At 36.7% G+C, this 16,777-nt stretch overlaps 2 protein-coding genes across 3 annotated transcripts; both read right to left on the minus strand.

Annotated features, from left to right (window-relative positions):
* Nucleotides 1–3,072: 3,072 nt before the first annotated feature.
* Nucleotides 3,073–12,344, minus strand: tekt2 (tektin 2 (testicular)). The gene is made up of 10 exons (XM_056264192.1): nt 12,103–12,344; nt 10,717–10,884; nt 9,676–9,801; nt 8,522–8,727; nt 8,275–8,418; nt 5,664–5,778; nt 5,408–5,515; nt 4,702–4,845; nt 3,391–3,470; nt 3,073–3,302 (listed from the first exon to the last, which is right to left on the minus strand). The coding sequence occupies exons 2-10, from the start codon at nt 10,870–10,872 to the stop codon at nt 3,104–3,106; spliced, it is 1,278 nt and encodes a 425-aa protein (XP_056120167.1). The 5' UTR covers nt 10,873–10,884; nt 12,103–12,344; the 3' UTR covers nt 3,073–3,103.
* Nucleotides 12,345–12,872: 528 nt separating this feature from the next.
* On the minus strand, nt 12,873–16,476 carry olah (oleoyl-ACP hydrolase). 2 transcript variants are annotated; one of them, XM_056264154.1, is made up of 7 exons: nt 16,448–16,476; nt 15,951–16,089; nt 14,173–14,311; nt 13,935–14,034; nt 13,454–13,623; nt 13,264–13,346; nt 12,873–13,068 (listed from the first exon to the last, which is right to left on the minus strand). In XM_056264154.1, the coding sequence occupies exons 1-7, from the start codon at nt 16,466–16,468 to the stop codon at nt 12,926–12,928; spliced, it is 795 nt and encodes a 264-aa protein (XP_056120129.1). In that variant the 5' UTR covers nt 16,469–16,476; the 3' UTR covers nt 12,873–12,925. The 2 variants fall into 2 exon arrangements, with proteins under 2 accessions (XP_056120129.1, XP_056120130.1); XM_056264155.1 differs by having other exon boundaries at nt 15,951–16,084; nt 16,450–16,465.
* Nucleotides 16,477–16,777: the final 301 nt, after the last annotated feature.

The raw sequence follows: 16,777 nt of genomic DNA on the forward strand, positions 1-16,777 counted from the left end.
ACCACCCAATCCTACCACATCAAATTATGTTTTTAAACACGCTGAGCATGAGAACTGAAGAAAACAGAAAGCTTCAGCAACAATGTACAACCTCAATTTTAGGTTTACAATAATAGCAATAAACAGAAAAAAACAAGTAACACCAAAAGTAGCATCTTAGTCTTTACATAATGGCATTTAAATATGAACTGATCACACGCTTTAACAAAATGTGATCAACCATGATTTGAGCTCTGTAATATTTGCCATGCATTTAAACTCGTAGGGAAATATCTTCCTCCCTGTTATTTCACATAGACTCAAATGGTCCCATTTAGAGACATTAGTATAGCTATTAACTTCAACAGAATTGATAAACCCTCACCAATGGATTTGCGTAGATTTTTTTTGTCACCCATACTTTTATCTCATTCATCACTGAGAGTCAAAGTCCAGTCTAAATAGAGCCTTTCATATGACATTAGCTTCTCTTCCCTCACATAAAATAAAAATCTGTTGACAGATGGATTGTTGGAAAGAACTATGAAACCAAAAAGACCATTTAACAATACGACAAAATGATCCACATGTGGATTGCGAGTTAGTGTGTATTTATTTGAGGTTGCTCCACTCTTAATCATAAAATCAAATGAATGTTTGAAATACTATACTCAAAGCTCATTACCACATTAAAAAAAAAAGTTGTCTTAAGATTGGTAAAGACATGGGAAGAGGAAATAGAAATTTATAAAATACTGGAATCAAAAAAAAAAAAAATACATTTTTTTTTTTTTATGTAATCATTAGGTTATCAAATAATTATTCATTGTATTGAATTTACCTTGTTTAGTTGTCCCTGACTAGTTTCCACCCTCTCTCTTGCCAATTAAACTAGCCATTTTTGCAGCTCTGGCTGTAGCAAAATTGGTGCTGGTAACTCAAAGGTTCTGAGTTTGATGCCTAGGAATGCAAGTCCTGAAAAAATGTATCCTTTGAACACACTGTAAGCCGCTTTGGATTACAATGTCTGCCAAACATGTAATATCTACCCTACTTCCTCTTTATTACCTCACCGGGACTGGGCAGAAGTTGCTAAAACCAAACTGCTGTCACTGACTTATAAATGTGTATGATCCTGTGTCAATAGGGTCATCTGTGTGACGTCAAAAAAGTTGCAGAAGTTCCGAACAAGCCATTGGACTGATGAGGACGTTTTGAATTATGATTTTGACTCTTATTTCAAAAGATTAAGTAAAATTTGATTTCCCATATGACTCTTTTAAATTTAGACCACATGTGTCAAACTCTACTCCTGGAGGGCCACTGTCCAGCAGTGTTGCTCCAACCAGCTCTAAAACACCTGTCTGGAAGTTATCCTGAAGACCTCGACTATTGAAGCCAATAATCGGTTGGTTGAAGCCAAACTGCTGGACAGTGTCCCTCCAAGAGCTGAGTTTGACACACCTGACTCAGGCTATGTTCACACTGTCGGTCCAAATCCGATCATTTTTGTATCCGGATCTAAATTATTGACTGCCCACACAGTCGCAACTGTTTCAAATCTGATTTGTGTGTCCAGTGGCTCTCTTTCGCCTTCCAGAATATCTGCACTGGTTTTCGCGGCTTTATTCCGTGCTGTCATCTCGGTCATTCTTAAAATTCAACATGTCTCCATTGTATTGTAATTTTTTAGCGCGACCGGCATATGAATAAACACAACCTTGTTTCTGGAGCAACTTACAGAATGTTTCCTATAACATTGTCTGACATGTTTACGTTTTACGTAGTGTGAGAAAGTGACATCCGATGCGAAATCCGATTAGAGCGGTAAGACTGAAACACATATGGCACACATATGGATGTAGCTTAAAACGGATTCGTAAAAATCCCATTTCATGTGATTTTTTTGCCATTCACACTTGCTAAATATGAGAAATTCCAATCGAATATGTACAAAATTCAGATTTGGACTGACAGTCTGAATGATGGTTTATATTAAAGTTGCAGTCACATTTGCGAAATTTCAGGAACATTTTGCAGGCGTCAATTGTCAATTGCGTAGAGATGTAAAAAGCACAGCTCACACAGACGTCACTTTCAAACCAAACAGCTTTCTGTTTGTAAACGTAGTGAATTTGCGTGACTAACACAAGCGAAATCCGCATGGGGAACTTTTTCGTGAAACGCAAATTCCTTTTGGGATAACTGGATTTCACCTGTGAAATTTCACTGAGCAACGGTAAATGTGACCGCACCTTAAAGGGATAGTTCACTTTGAAATTAATTTTTGGTATGTTTTAGCTTACCTCAAGGGCATCCAAGATGTAGGTGTCTTTGTTTCCACAGTAGTTTCAATTTTGATATTTTTAGGTCAAACCGTTCTTGTCTGTCAGTCATATAATGCAGGTCTACGGTCACCATCTCAAAGAGCATGCACAGAGAAGTCCAAATTAAACATGATTTAATGACTCGTAAATGGAAGTACGCATTGATGGCCTAAGACACGAAACGAGCGGTTTGTGTGAGAAAACGAACAGAATTTATATCGTTTTTACCTCTTGTAACCACAGCCACGTCGAAGTGATCTGAGGGCGCGGGCGCTTCGGTCCGCGCAAGCGCCGGAAAGCGCTGGAAGTGATCTCTCGCGCGGTTGCGAAATTTTTTTATCGTTGTCTGTTGATATATCGAAATCGTCTTCCATTGCGATTTCCTGTATATCTAAATATGTTTAGATCTTCACAGTGAAAGGTAACACTTCCGAAATCTCTGTGTAAACAATGAGTGACGTACACGCGCGAGAGATCACTTCCGGCGCTTTCTGGTGCTTGCGCAGACCGAAGCGCCCGCGCCCTCAGATCACTTGGACGTGGCTGTGGTTACAAGAGGTAAAAACGATATAAATTCTGTTCGTTTTCTCACACAAACCGCTCGTTTCGTGTCTTAGGCCATCAATGTGTACTTACATTTACGAGTCATTAAATAATGTTTAATTTGGAAATTGAAACTACTGCGGAAACAAAGACACCTACATCTTGGATGCCCTTGAGGTAAGCTAAAACATACCAAAAATTAATTTCAAAGTGAACTATCCCTTTAAGTATGGGGTAAGAACCAGGACGGCGACTCAAGCGAGGTCCAGCTTGAATCTGCCGCTAGAGTTGGTGAGTGGCACCACAGCTGAACGCAGACCCTGAGTCTGGACCCCCAGAGTCAGGTGCTGGCGGGTCTGGCTGCTGCGCTGCTCCAGCGACAGGGCATCCTGCTTACGAGACAGATCCTCTATCATTTGAGCTTCATGCTGCTTCAGAGCCTGCATAGAGTGCCTGGTCATGGATAAGACAGTTTCAAAGATGTTCAGATTCCTTTTGCATTTGCATTATTTATATAAATGAAAGGAGGAATTGGACTCACTGGGCCTGTGCTAGCTTCTGTCTCAGTGCTAGAATGGCAGCTTCCAGTTGCTTGGCTTCATCCACCAAACCAAACTGTACCTGTGAGTAATAAGTTATGAGATAACCAATCAAAACACAGCAGATTAAGATGGATTGTGTTTGTATTTCAGTGGGTGATATTAATTAACTAGAACAAAGGTCAAGCATCATTGCAGATGACATGAAGTGCAATCTGATTTACTGTTGTTCGGCAAAATCCAGTCATTTCATTCCATCTTATTTTTACCATAAGAGCAAGCGTGGCCATTCGTAACTTGATTGTGTGAGGCTTCCAGTGTCATCCCAGATATTTTAGCTGTACAAAAACAGCCCGTTATGCTGCTTGATATTGCAAACTGGTATTTCTTATCCTATTCATTTCTCATCATATTCATAAACACACTGGTTTGTAGCGCAGATAAATTTACTATTTACTGGACTTTGTTACTTTCACAAAACTTACCCTGCGCATGCGATTCTTTATGTCATCATTTTACCTTCATAAATGTATCTAATGCAGTTAATAAATCGGAAGTCTCACATATTCACAGACAATATTTTCGCAGTGCAAAATAAGGTGGATGGGAATCCATCCGATCAGGAATTTCATGGTTTGAGTTGTTCACTGAATTTTCGCAGCCAAAATACAGTCATTTCAATAGGAATCCACACGTTCAGGTATTTTGTGTGAGGGCGAAAGGATTTGTAATGGATTTGCTGTAACCTCATCCTTCCCTCGCACTTTGCAACAAATCCTTCGCTCGCGGGTCAAAATGATCCGAAGCCCTAGAATTATACTTTTTTTTTTTTTTTTTTATCCAGAAAGCTTATTTCATTTCATTTTGATAATATTTTATTTACCTTTAAATTACTCGATTTTATCAATAAATGATAAATAAATAATAATTTAGGCACATTCTTCACATTCCTTCAGCTCTATATTTCGTTGGGTCCTAAAGTCAGTTCGCTTCAGTATGCATTCAGATACACATGTAGACATTATAAAATCATTTTTTGGTAAAGTTTTAGCATTTTTAGTTTGAATTTTGAGCATTTTTAGGTTTTTCTATGTGTACTGAAGCATTCCTCGCATTCCATTCATTCCTAAGGGGGTCAAATTGATCCACGAGGGAAAGATTTGTCACCACTCCAGTCAATTTTGTGTGTGTGTGTGTATTCGTGGTTCAAGTGAGACAAAAGTCCTAGGGTCTTGGACCACTCCGATGAACAAAAAAATTCACTGTGACTGCACCTTTATGCATGTTTCCACTCAACTGGTTGTGGAGTTTACCTCATCTCGGCACAGGTCCATGCCGGGCCTCTTTATCCTGTTCTCCAGACGGGTGTGGACCAGCTTTAGAGGAGCCATCTTGGCATGCATGTCCTCCTCCAGGCCACTAATGTCCTTCTCCAGCTCAGCAATCTCATCCTGAGTCTGAGAGACAGTGGGACAAATTGAAAGAAAGAAAAATGCTGTATTCATCCATTACAACATGGCAATCTGGAATACTTGTTTCTGACTGATCAATCGCATCATTCTGCTATCAGATATTTTGGAATAATTGCCTATATTGTCCCTAACAAACAATTTCCAACACAGTGCTAGATCGTGTCGCTCATATCACGGCAAAGTCTGACTTCTCACATAATCAAATAGTATACACTCAAATTGATTTTTTGGGTTGGAAGTCATATAATAAGAGGATATTATGCAGTCAGCTGGTCATTATCGCAAAACAAACTCAGGTTGATGCCTCATTTTATCACCCTGTGGGGTTTATTTGAGAATAATGACCAACTAACCTATATTTCATTACTGAACTTCCACATTCACATTTCAATTGAGTGTAAAGCACTTTCTTTAACCACTTATTACTTTGTATGACAGTTCATATGTGGTTAGTATGCTGTGGCCAAGATGCTCTGTGTTTCATTGCATATTCAAAACCACCAGAAAAATATTAAAAAAGAGGGGGAGAATCAGGATGAAGCCTCACAGTTTTCAGCTGCCATTGCATTTCATGATGGGCTTGTTCCTGGTGGTGAGTTCGCTTACGGAGAGCAAACTCCACGGCCATTCGTTGGGCTTCCAGCTCATTCTGCACCTAAGAGAGAAGAGGCATGTAGCCTATATAGTAAATGGTGATCATACTAAATACTGTTGTTCAACTACAAGTCAATAAGTTCCTTGAATATTTTAAATCAAGCTTTTAAATACACTAAACGATTAAATCTGTAGTCCAGGTGTTGCACCTGTGCTCTTGTGATGCTGTTATTCTCTCTTATTTGCACAGAGGCCTGCATCTCTTCTTTGGCTCGAGTAATATTGTATCGGCTGAACTGCTCCCACTGCTGAGGAGTTGTGGAACTGCAAACAAAGTGAACAAAATAGTACATTATATTTATAATTTATATTTATAAAACGGTTAGTTACAATCCTTGATTCTGATTGGTCAATAGCTGTGTTTTATTATTGAGAGGTGCTGGACGTTCAACGGCCAGGGACTATTTTTTTCCAGCGGAAGGAAGACTTTTAGTGATTTTACTTCATGAAAGTTGCATAGAAAACGTTACATATTTTTCGGCTTTAATATTTGTATTGTGTGGTGACCGTTTTATAAAAGCAATAAGGTACTCGAGGATGAGGTTAGTGCTATATCCTGAATAAGTAAATAATAACTTCGCTTCGCGTCGTGCCTAACAACGCCCTTCAGCCGTGATTTATTCACGATACAGCACAGGCTCTCGTACCTTATTGCTTACAATGTATCATGTTTGCAATTTAATAGTACATAGTTTATTTTTTGTCATCATCAAATTACAAAAAACTACAAATTACTAATATTTGGAAAATATACACTCACCGGCCACTTTATTAGGTACACCTGTCCAACTGCTCGTTAACACTTAATTTCTAAGCAGCCAATCACATGGCGGCAACTCAGTGCATTTAGGCATGTAGACATGGTCAAGACAATCTCCTGCAGTTCAAACCGAGCATCAGTATGGGGAAGAAAGTTGATTTGAGTGACTTTGAACGTGGCATGATTGTTGGTGCCAGAAGGGCTGGTCTGAGTATTTCAGAAACTGCTAATCTACTGGGATTTTCACGCACAACCATCTCTAGGGTTTACAGAGAATGGTCCGAAAAAGAAAAAAACATCCAGTGAGCGGCAGTTCTGTGGGCGGAAATGCCTTGTTGATGCCAGAGGTCAGAGGAGAATGGCCAGACTGGTTCGAGCTGATAGAAGGGCAACAGTGACTGAAATAACCACTCGTTACAACCGAGGTATGCAGCAAAGCATTTGTGAAGCCACAACACGCACAACCTTGAGGCGGATGGGCTACAACAGCAGAAGACTCCACCGGGTACCACTCATCTCCACTACAAATAGGAAAAAGAGGCTACAATTTGCAAGAGCTCACCAAAATTGAACAGTTGAAGACTGGAAAAATGTTGCCTGGTCTGATGAGTCTCGATTTCTGTTGAGACATTCAGATGTTAGAGTCAGAATTTGGCGTAAACAGAATGAGAACATGGAACCATCATGCCTTGTTACCACTGTGCAGGCTGGTGGTGGTGGTGTAATGGTGTGGGGGATGTTTTCCTGGCACACTTTAGGCCCCTTAGTGCCAATTGGGCATCGTTTAAATGCCACGGCCTACCTGAGCATTGTTTCTGACCATGTCCATCTCTTTATGGCCACCATGTACCCATCCTCTGATGGCTACTTCCACCATGTCACAAAGCTCTAATCATTTCAAATTGGTTTCTTGAACATGACAATGAGTTCACTGTACTAAAATGGCCTCCACAGTCACCAGATCTCAACCCAATAGAGCATCTTTGGGATGTGGTGGAACGGGAGATTCGCATCATGGATGTGCAGCCGACAAATCTGCGCCAACTGTGTGATGCCATCATGTCAATATGGACCAAAGTCCCTGAGGAATGCTTCCAGCACCTTGTTGAATCTATGCCACGAAGAATTGAGGCAGTTCTGAAGGCAAAAGGGGGTCCAACCCGTTACTAGCATGGGGTACCTAATAAAGTGGCCGGTGAGTGTATATTGATCATGTTTAAGTGATTTATTTTTAAGTTTAAGTATGTTAAAATATAAAAACAGGACAGATTTTTTTATTTAATGACATCATAATTTAAATAATAATAATAATAACAATAACAGTAAATGCATAGCTAAACACATCTGTTTAGCTATGCATTTACTGAATGAGCACTGTGCCACTGTTCGTCCGACTGTTTTACTGTACTCTCTTTTATTTTTTATTCTAAACTGTTTTAATTATTCTTATTTGTTTTGATTATTTTAATTTCTTTATTCTAAACTGTTTTAATTATTGTTATTTCTTTTGATTTTTTTTAATTTCTTCTATGTAAAGCACTTTGAATTACCATTGTGTATGAAATGTGCTATATAAATAAACTTGTCTTGCCTTGCCTAATAATTACATTTTATTATCATAGAGGATTGATGTTTATTTATTTAAAAATGGAGATTTAAAGTCATCATGAAAACAAAATTGCAATATATATTATAAATGATGTAGGTGCACATCATTATTGTGCCCTCGTAATCTTTAATCAAAGGCACGTTTTAGTCGTTATAGAACCACAACGATGCAATCGATTCCTGATGGACAAAAATCAAATCCGGCAATACAGTTTTCTTGTTTGAGAACCTCTTTCACTCGGGTATACGTCGCAATAGGAAGAATCGACTATCACAACTTCCTTTTTATGCCGACTTTAAACTACATACATAATGTCTACATACCTATAATTGTCCTATAATATACTCTCTGGGCATTATTATTATTATACCAAGATAGCACATTTACTCACCCGGGGGGCACCCTTGTGGGGTTGGGCTTCAGGGAGATCTCAGGTGACCGTATAGTGAGAGACAAGCATGACATGTCCACATCAAGCGCCTCTATTTTATCTTGAAGGTCAATGGTCAGCTGTTGCCGTGCTTCCTGTAGACGACTGAGAAGATCTGATAAGACTGAGAAGATCTGAGAAGATGCCAAGCAGATTGCTATTGAGTGCTTCAAACCAATGAAGGTCTATCTGACTGTACTATACTTACCACAGCTGTTCAAAGGCCTGATCGATGCACTGCTGAAGGCTGCGTTGTGCTCCATCGATCACCTCTACTTCCCTCTTAAGTTCAGCTTCTACAGGGTCACTGACCAGCTCCTTGCCACGACGACCTTCCCTCAGGGTCAAGCACTCCGCAGTGACTTCAAGGGGCAGAACAGTGGCTGCAAGGGCTCGTTCTGTCTCCTCCTTGGACTTAGCAATGATTTATGGGTTCATGAATACACTTGAGATTTTTTGTTTGTTTGTCTTTTTAGAAGACACATTTTTCTTGCATTGCATTATTTATTTATTTTGCATTATATTTTTTTTACAACACATTTCTTCACTGTAAAAAAAAACGTTTATGGTACATTTTACATTAAAGACTATTTCAGAGTTTCATGTTTAATTCAATGTGTTACTTGGGGTTTCTTTACAGCAATTTCTGAATGAAAATTGTTTTTACATGTTCACTCAAAATTGTTCAGTGTTGTAAAGACATTCAGGTATGTCTGATACTTAAGATTATGCAAGACATTTGTACTAGTAACCACGTAATTCTTGATATCAAAAATGATGATTTTTACTGGTAAGGATTGTATTTCTGATTATGTGAAATTGGAATTTCAACTAGTAAGAAATCAATTCTTGATATCAACAATTGAATTTGAATGGCAGCCTAAGCTGACATTTAACTAGGGAAAATACAATTACAGATATGAAGAATTATAGTTTTTAGTTGAAATTTAATTCTTGCAAGAATTCATATTTCTGCGAGTGATGACGTCATTGTGGATATACTGTAAGAAATTATATAATCATTAAGTTGAATAAGTTTGATATGAAAACGTTTTTACATCGCTTTAACTCATCAAAATTAGTTAAGCCATTTTGTAAAATTTTTAACTCATTTTTTTTAAAGTCAGTTTAATGTAATTTAAGTTGAAATGACTTTAAACAACCAAGGTGATTATACTTAATAATTTTAGGCAACAACCTTTTTCTTTTCTTTTCTTTTCTTTTTACAGTGCAATGGAAATATAATTCCTGATCAAAAACTGCCATTATTACTAGTAGAAATCTAATTCTTGATATCAATATTTTCACTTGATAACTTCAAGAGATGGGAAAAAAAGACGTTTTTAGGGACACATTAATCACCAGGGTTAGTGCGTCCATTTCTGTATCCACTTCCTGTGCACAGGCTTTCAGATTCTCCTTCCAGCGTACGACGTCATTGATTCTGTCACTCAGTCGCCGGCTGCTGTCATACTCTTCCCAGTTCGTCTGATCAAGTGAGAAAAACAACAAAGAATTTGTTGGTTAAACTTTATTTTAAGGTGTCTTTGTTACAGTGTAATTATATATTTAAGCACTGAGTAATATTAAAGTCCCCCTGTAGTCAATAATCTTATCCCTTAAAACTCATCTTTGATCACCAAAATGACATATTTAAGTGTTTTTTGTGCCTTAAAATAGCTTGAATGTAAGTACACCCTTGCCTCATTTAGTATAAGCTGTTCTTTGAATATGGAAATTGGCCCTGCCTCCACTCACTCACACCAGCTCAGAGATCTATATTGACGATCACATATCGATGTGATTGGTTACAAGGTACTTTGTGACGTCAGAAACACCAGCGATTTCAAACCGTGTCTTTGGTTCACTGCAGTTTTAAGGAGAAAATACTCAGCAATGGTGTTGACTTATGAATTTGCACATGTTTTTTCTTAAAGCACATTAAAAACACCACATAGGCATATAAACAACATTAAAAACTTGATTTTCACCACAGGGGGACATTAATTAACTACATATACTTTCGGCATAATTAGGGTTTGGTTATAGGTAGTTGCTTGTAATTAAGCATAATTTACTGTTACTATACATGTAAGATGTGTAAAAGGGACACTGTAAAATAAAGTGTTACAAATGTGTTAATTAGTGGTAATTTTGGTAACACTTTATTTTTTGACACGTTACTACATGTACTTACTATAGTAATAACAGTAAATGATGCATAATTACAAGTAACTAACCCTAAACCAAACTCTAATTGTAACTCTATAGTAAGTGCATGTAGTTAATTAATATTAGTAGGCCCTACTTATTTGAATAAGTACAATGTAACCATGTCACCTTAAAATAAAGTAATTTTTTGACCTGCCAAACAACTTCCCACCCTGATCTTTAATGCATTACCTTATTGGCCGTCTCATTACGCAGATCTCTTCCTGCCTGCCGTATCTCGTGTGAAATATTGCGCTTGTGCTCAGCAGCTTCTGAGATCTGTTTATTGCTAGTTGCCCAGTCAGACACACTGTAACGCAAGCTTGGCTTCGAGCTCAGGGTGGCCATGTTTGCTGGTATCTGGTCCCATAGAAACAAGATGACAAACACAAAAGAAGTAGTTCTGGCAAACAGGCAAATGGTTATCCATCTGAATCTAAAGGTTCTGTTTGTGTTTTACCGTTCTGATTGTTATTCATGCATGAAATACATCAATAAAATGTTATATAAAATCATTATTATTGGACAAAATGTCAGAAATGTTTATCAAATTCACTGGTGAAATCTTAACATTTTGGTTTTTTATAAACAACTTCAGACATATATAAGGATCACCAAAACCAACAGGCATTAGAAGTTACCTAAATTCATTACCCCGCTTTGTGCTTTTCAAAAAGCACTATATAAAGACACTATAATGTTCACCAAATTCTTTTTTTCTCTAATATATTGTTTTTATCTTCTCCTACGTACACCCACATATTGCTTTCCTATTTAATTTGTTTATTTATTGTCATAAGTATGTGTATGATAATAAAAATGTTGTGAAACTGGTGGTATTTGAGTGTATTTTTAAAAAAAATTATTTGTTTTTTGCTATGTTGCTCTTAAAGTTCTGTGATTTTTTTCCAGGCCACAGCAATACATTTATACATAAGCCTATACAGTGCTGGTCAAAAGTTTGGAAACATTACTATTTTTTATGTTATTGAAAGAAGTTATTTCTCTTTTCATGTTATTTTGTTAAGATATTATGTTATTTATCTTTTCAAAAGAAGGCTTGCTCATGAGCAACCCTGCATTTATTTGATCAAAAATACAGAAAAAGTAGCCTAATATTGTGAAAAATTATTACAATTTAAAACAATGGTTTTCTATTTGAAAAACAAGGCTGAATTCATCAGCCATTACTCCAGTCTTCAGTGTCACATTCTAAAGAAGATATATAGATATAGCAGGCTATCATATATAATCATAATGATAGAGCAAAGCAATAGAGTGACATTTCAAGATGTTTCCTTAAGTGACATGATATATAGTCTACTTCATCTAACGTCTTTTACTTTTCATGAACTCGTAATTGAGAGACTATTGAATATTTTAACTTTTTAAAGATGGAACTGTCACACAGCAAAATAAAAAAGTTAGGTGGAGACCTTAGACAGAATTCAGTACCTAAAATATGAACATTTGACTTTAGTTAAAATCTTTTTTCCCCTTTTTTTTAAAAAACAAGTTAATGTAGGCAACATGTCATTTGTAAGCCGCCACAAACATTTATCTGACTTTGTGACTTACCGAGACGGATGAAACTTTCAGAAGTGTTGTTTGCCTGCTGTGAGTGCAGGAACACAGTAAGCGGGTCTCCTGGTAACGGGGCGACGCAACCGCAGCTCCTTCAATAATTTAAATAGCATAGTAACACTCAACAATTACTCACTCAATGAGACAGTCATCATATGACCGTACCATACTCTACGACCCCTAGTCTCAGCTATTGCAAGTAATAGGCTACGTGCTTTTGTTGAATCGCAAATAGAACCGAATATCACTTGGAGGTGACGAGGTCCGACGTCGTGAACGCCGTAGAACAGCAAGGCAAAAAACAAAAACACTCAGAACAATTCAAAAACGCCGTGGCAAGTCACCCACAACATCTTTTGCATTTTTCAATTTTTTTTGTCAGAACCACGTTTGCCAACATTTCGAGAATTTTTTTAACCCCTGGGTGCTACTATTAAAAAAAAAACATGAAGCAACTGGCTCAGTCTGTTTTATTTCATACAAATAGTTTAGCTATATATTTGTACAGGTTTGAGGTTGATTACTTGATAAATATTTTCATAGGCCTATGGCAGCTTTTTATCCTCTAAAATTACTATATCTGTATGTAGGCCTATAGGTTTATACAGTATATAATCATGATATATTGGTCATTTCAGTGTTTAATTAATGGAATGGATTACTTCTGGCATTAATTGGTTTACTCTCTGTTTGTTCTCTCTCTTTTTTTTCACAATCACAACAAACTGTGTTCCATTAGAGAATATAAATTAAGAATACATTAATAGTTATGGCATAGATTTATCATGGTTGCAGTCAGATTAATGAAAGAGAGTTTTCATAGATAGTCCATCTCTGCTGTCTCAAGATGTTTTGTGATGTGGTCCAGAATATATTTTTCATTTGCTGCTTCTTTCAAGTAAAAGTGAGATCCAGGAAGCATCTGCACAGTGAAGTCCCCACTCGTCATGTTCTTCCAAGCTATAAAGCGAAAGAGACACAATACAAGACTTACACATAAATCTAAAGCTTGTAGAATGATAATACATTCATGAAATGTGATTATTATTACGTTGAACAAATAACCAGTTTGGTCCGAGCTGACGGCTTTATAAAACCAAAACCATGCATGCTGTTGCAGAATTGTTATAGTTCGTAAAAAAATGAACCACTCGCCTTGTAAGTCATGGGGTACATCTTCTTTTCCGTCAAAGCATGACACTGGACATGATAGGAAAGGTGTTGATGGTCTGCTGCACCTGCCGGACATATTATATTATAAAGACGTAAGTTCTTATGCCACATATGCTGATGTTTTTTACACTAAGGAAATACTTTGTTTGTCTGTTTCTTCTCAAAAACCCACCTATAGTTGTCCATTACACCGATGTCTGCTTTCAGCGCAGGCAAGAAGAGTTTGGCAAGCTCAGCATTGGCCAGTATCTCTGGTGGTGTGCCTCCGATAGAAGTTACCCATATAAGAAACTCTTGATCTGACAAATCACTTCTTTTTGGCGCCTGCAGTCTTGTCACAGACTTACAGAAAATGTCATTTTATTACATAAAAATACATTTAGATATATTTATACATACAAGTACACATTTTTTTAATAAAGAAAGAAATGAAAATATCAACAAAAACAAAAAAATCGGCTTAACCACTCAATGTTGTGTAACTTTTATGAAATCTGTTCATTTTGGGGTTTTTGAAGATACTGTGTATTTCACATAATCTGTGGGGTGATCATGCCTCATGTTTGTTTTCATGTGGCAAATGGTTCTGGCAGTTTTCTCATAATTCCATTCACATTTGACAGATATGACAATACAGATCAAATCACACTTACATATGGTGCAGAAGCTCCAGAGAGAAACATGTGAATCGGCTCAAGATTGCAGACTTTCTTTACATGCTCGGCAAAGGCAAAGCAGGTCATAGCTCCAAAACTACAGAAAAAAATATATATATATATTTGCATTATTATGCTGTCACTGTCCTGGCCCTACACATCAGGATCAGGACATTATATACCTTTTTAAAACCTGTCACCATTTCCTGTATACTTTAGCAACAGTCTCACATACCTATGTCCGAAGAGTGCAAATGGCTTTTCTTTGAGTTGTGGAAGTATCACACCTATGACTTCATCAATGATTTCCTGCATATTTTGGAAAAATGGTTCTTTGGTTCTCCCTTCTCTTCCTGGCAGTCTAACTGAGTATACTGAAAATATATGAACAATTCAAATAAATTAGGTTAAAGGGATAGTTCACCCAAAAATGAAAAATCTGTCATCATTTACTCACCCTAATGTTGTTCCGAACCCGTAAGACTTGCATTCATCTTGAGTTCATCAAATTAAGATAATAAAATTGTCTTTAAGCCTTTAATTTAAGCGTTTATTCACATATAAACATTGATCAGTGAACATAAGCAGAAGCTCAACCAAAACCTGATGACGTGCGAGAACAAACCTCATTGGTTCTCGCAGAAGCTCAAACGTGCTGTGTAACACGAGAATGAACCTCATTGGTTCTCACACGTCAAGCGAACATGCTTGAGCTTCTGTTTATCATAACTGATGTGTGAGTTGATGAATGCTTATATGTGAATCAAAGCCTAAATTTAATCTGTTCACCATTTAACCTCAGAAAATATGGACTAAACCGCTCAATTCATATTGGCAGTTGCGCAGCTGTCAATGAAGAGACAGAAATCACTCAGATTTCATTACAAATATCTTCATTTGTGTTCCGAAGATGAACAATAGTCTTACGGGTTTGGAACGACATGAGTCGTTCTTATTGATGAGACGGTGAGTAAATGATGGCAGAATTTAAATTTTTGGGTGAACTAACCATTTAAAAAATTAAAATGTATTACAAATGTATATATATATATATATATGAAAGAGAGTTTCATACAGATGTATATATATATATATATATATATATATATATATATATATATATATATATACATGGGATGCACCGATGTAGCGACCAATAATAGGTATCAGCTGATAAAAGCAATTATTTCAACTTTCACTGTATTTAAACACAGCCAATGATCAGGGCCGATTATATCCTGTTAATCAATAGGGGTGTCATTCTGTTCATTTTAATGAAATCTGAGAAATGCTTGAGCTTCCGTTTACCATTACAGATGTATGTGTTGATGAATGTTTATATGTAAATATAAAAGCTTAAATTAAATCTGTTCATCAAATAAAACGGTCGTGTCTATTCAGAAAATTTGGAGTAAACCACTCAATTCATATTGATTAGTTTTACGATCTCTTTATGAACTTTTTGAAGCATTAAAGTGATAGTTGCATAGACTGTCAATGGAGGGACAGAAAGCACTCAGATTTCATTAAAAATATCTTCATTTGCCTTACGAACATGAACAAAAGTCTTATGGGTTTTGAACGACATGAGGGTGAGTAACTTAAAGAATTTAAATTTTCGGGTGAACTAACCCTTTAAAGCAGTGTGACCCTATGTTCATGCCAGGGTTGTAGGTCCGCTGTTTTCCCCTACATCAAACATTATTTGTAGCCTGTCTCCCATTTTATAATCCCATGATTATACTTCTGAAGTACTTCTGATAAGAAACAAAGTCTCAGCTTTCAAATTATGTCCATTTTATCACGAAATTCGCTCTTAAATGTGACGTGACAGCTTCCACTTCCTTCCACTAATGCTTGAGTGCTTGAATGCACTAATGCACAAAAGAAGATTCAAGAAGAAGCCCTTATGTTTTTTGCATTTACCTCACGACAGTTATCCAATGTTCAAAGTTCGCTATCGGCGGTGAAATTGTGTATCACTGCATATCTATTATATATTCATCTCTTTACCTTCAATAGAGCTGTTGAGAGCTTTGGCCCAGCGAGCATAGTGGATCGAGCCTCCACCTGCCCAGGGAAAACAGATGAGACGGACAGAAGCATCTGGGCACTTGTTGAAACAGGTTATGATTTTATCCATCCCTCTGAAACATTACGAAATGCATTAAGAATAATTAATCCTATGCAAACTGTCAATAAATAAAATACCAATAAATAATAGCCTATATCTGATCAGTGTCTATGGACTGATGGCAAATTACGGAAGATAAACAAAAAACATGAAAAAAGTTATTGACCAAGACCTGACCCTGCATTACACTTGTTTACCTGAAGAGAATATTTTATTAAAGTTTATTGAGTAACGTTACTGATCTCAATACTAGCTCTATTTACATATTTCGATATGTAGTCATTGTTTTGTGCCCACATGATGTAATCTTTCATATTTGAATGAATGCCTCTTTATTTTATAGATCATAGAACAAAATAATGAATTTACTGTTCTCACGTTTACAGTGCGGAACCATAGACAGTGCGGAAGTGCGGAACACGTCCCAGTACGATCTTCTTCTCTGGTAATGACATGCATGCTAAGCACACTGCTGCCATCTGTAGACCAAAGTTTTTTGTAAACTAATACAAAAATATACAATTAAAAATTTACAAAACAAAAATATAAGATTACCACAATGATGAACACTAAATGTGAAAACAAATAAGTCTTTTATTTTATTTTATAACATACTTTGAAACTTAACATACTTCAAAACGGACATAAAATAAATGCAAATATATGTATGTATGTATGTATGAATGTGTGTGTATATATATATATA

Source organism: Rhinichthys klamathensis, unplaced genomic scaffold (genome assembly GCF_029890125.1).
Source record: "Rhinichthys klamathensis goyatoka isolate OS25496 unplaced genomic scaffold, OSU_Roscu_1.1 h1tg000217l_1, whole genome shotgun sequence".
Lineage (NCBI taxonomy): Eukaryota > Metazoa > Chordata > Actinopteri > Cypriniformes > Leuciscidae > Rhinichthys > Rhinichthys klamathensis.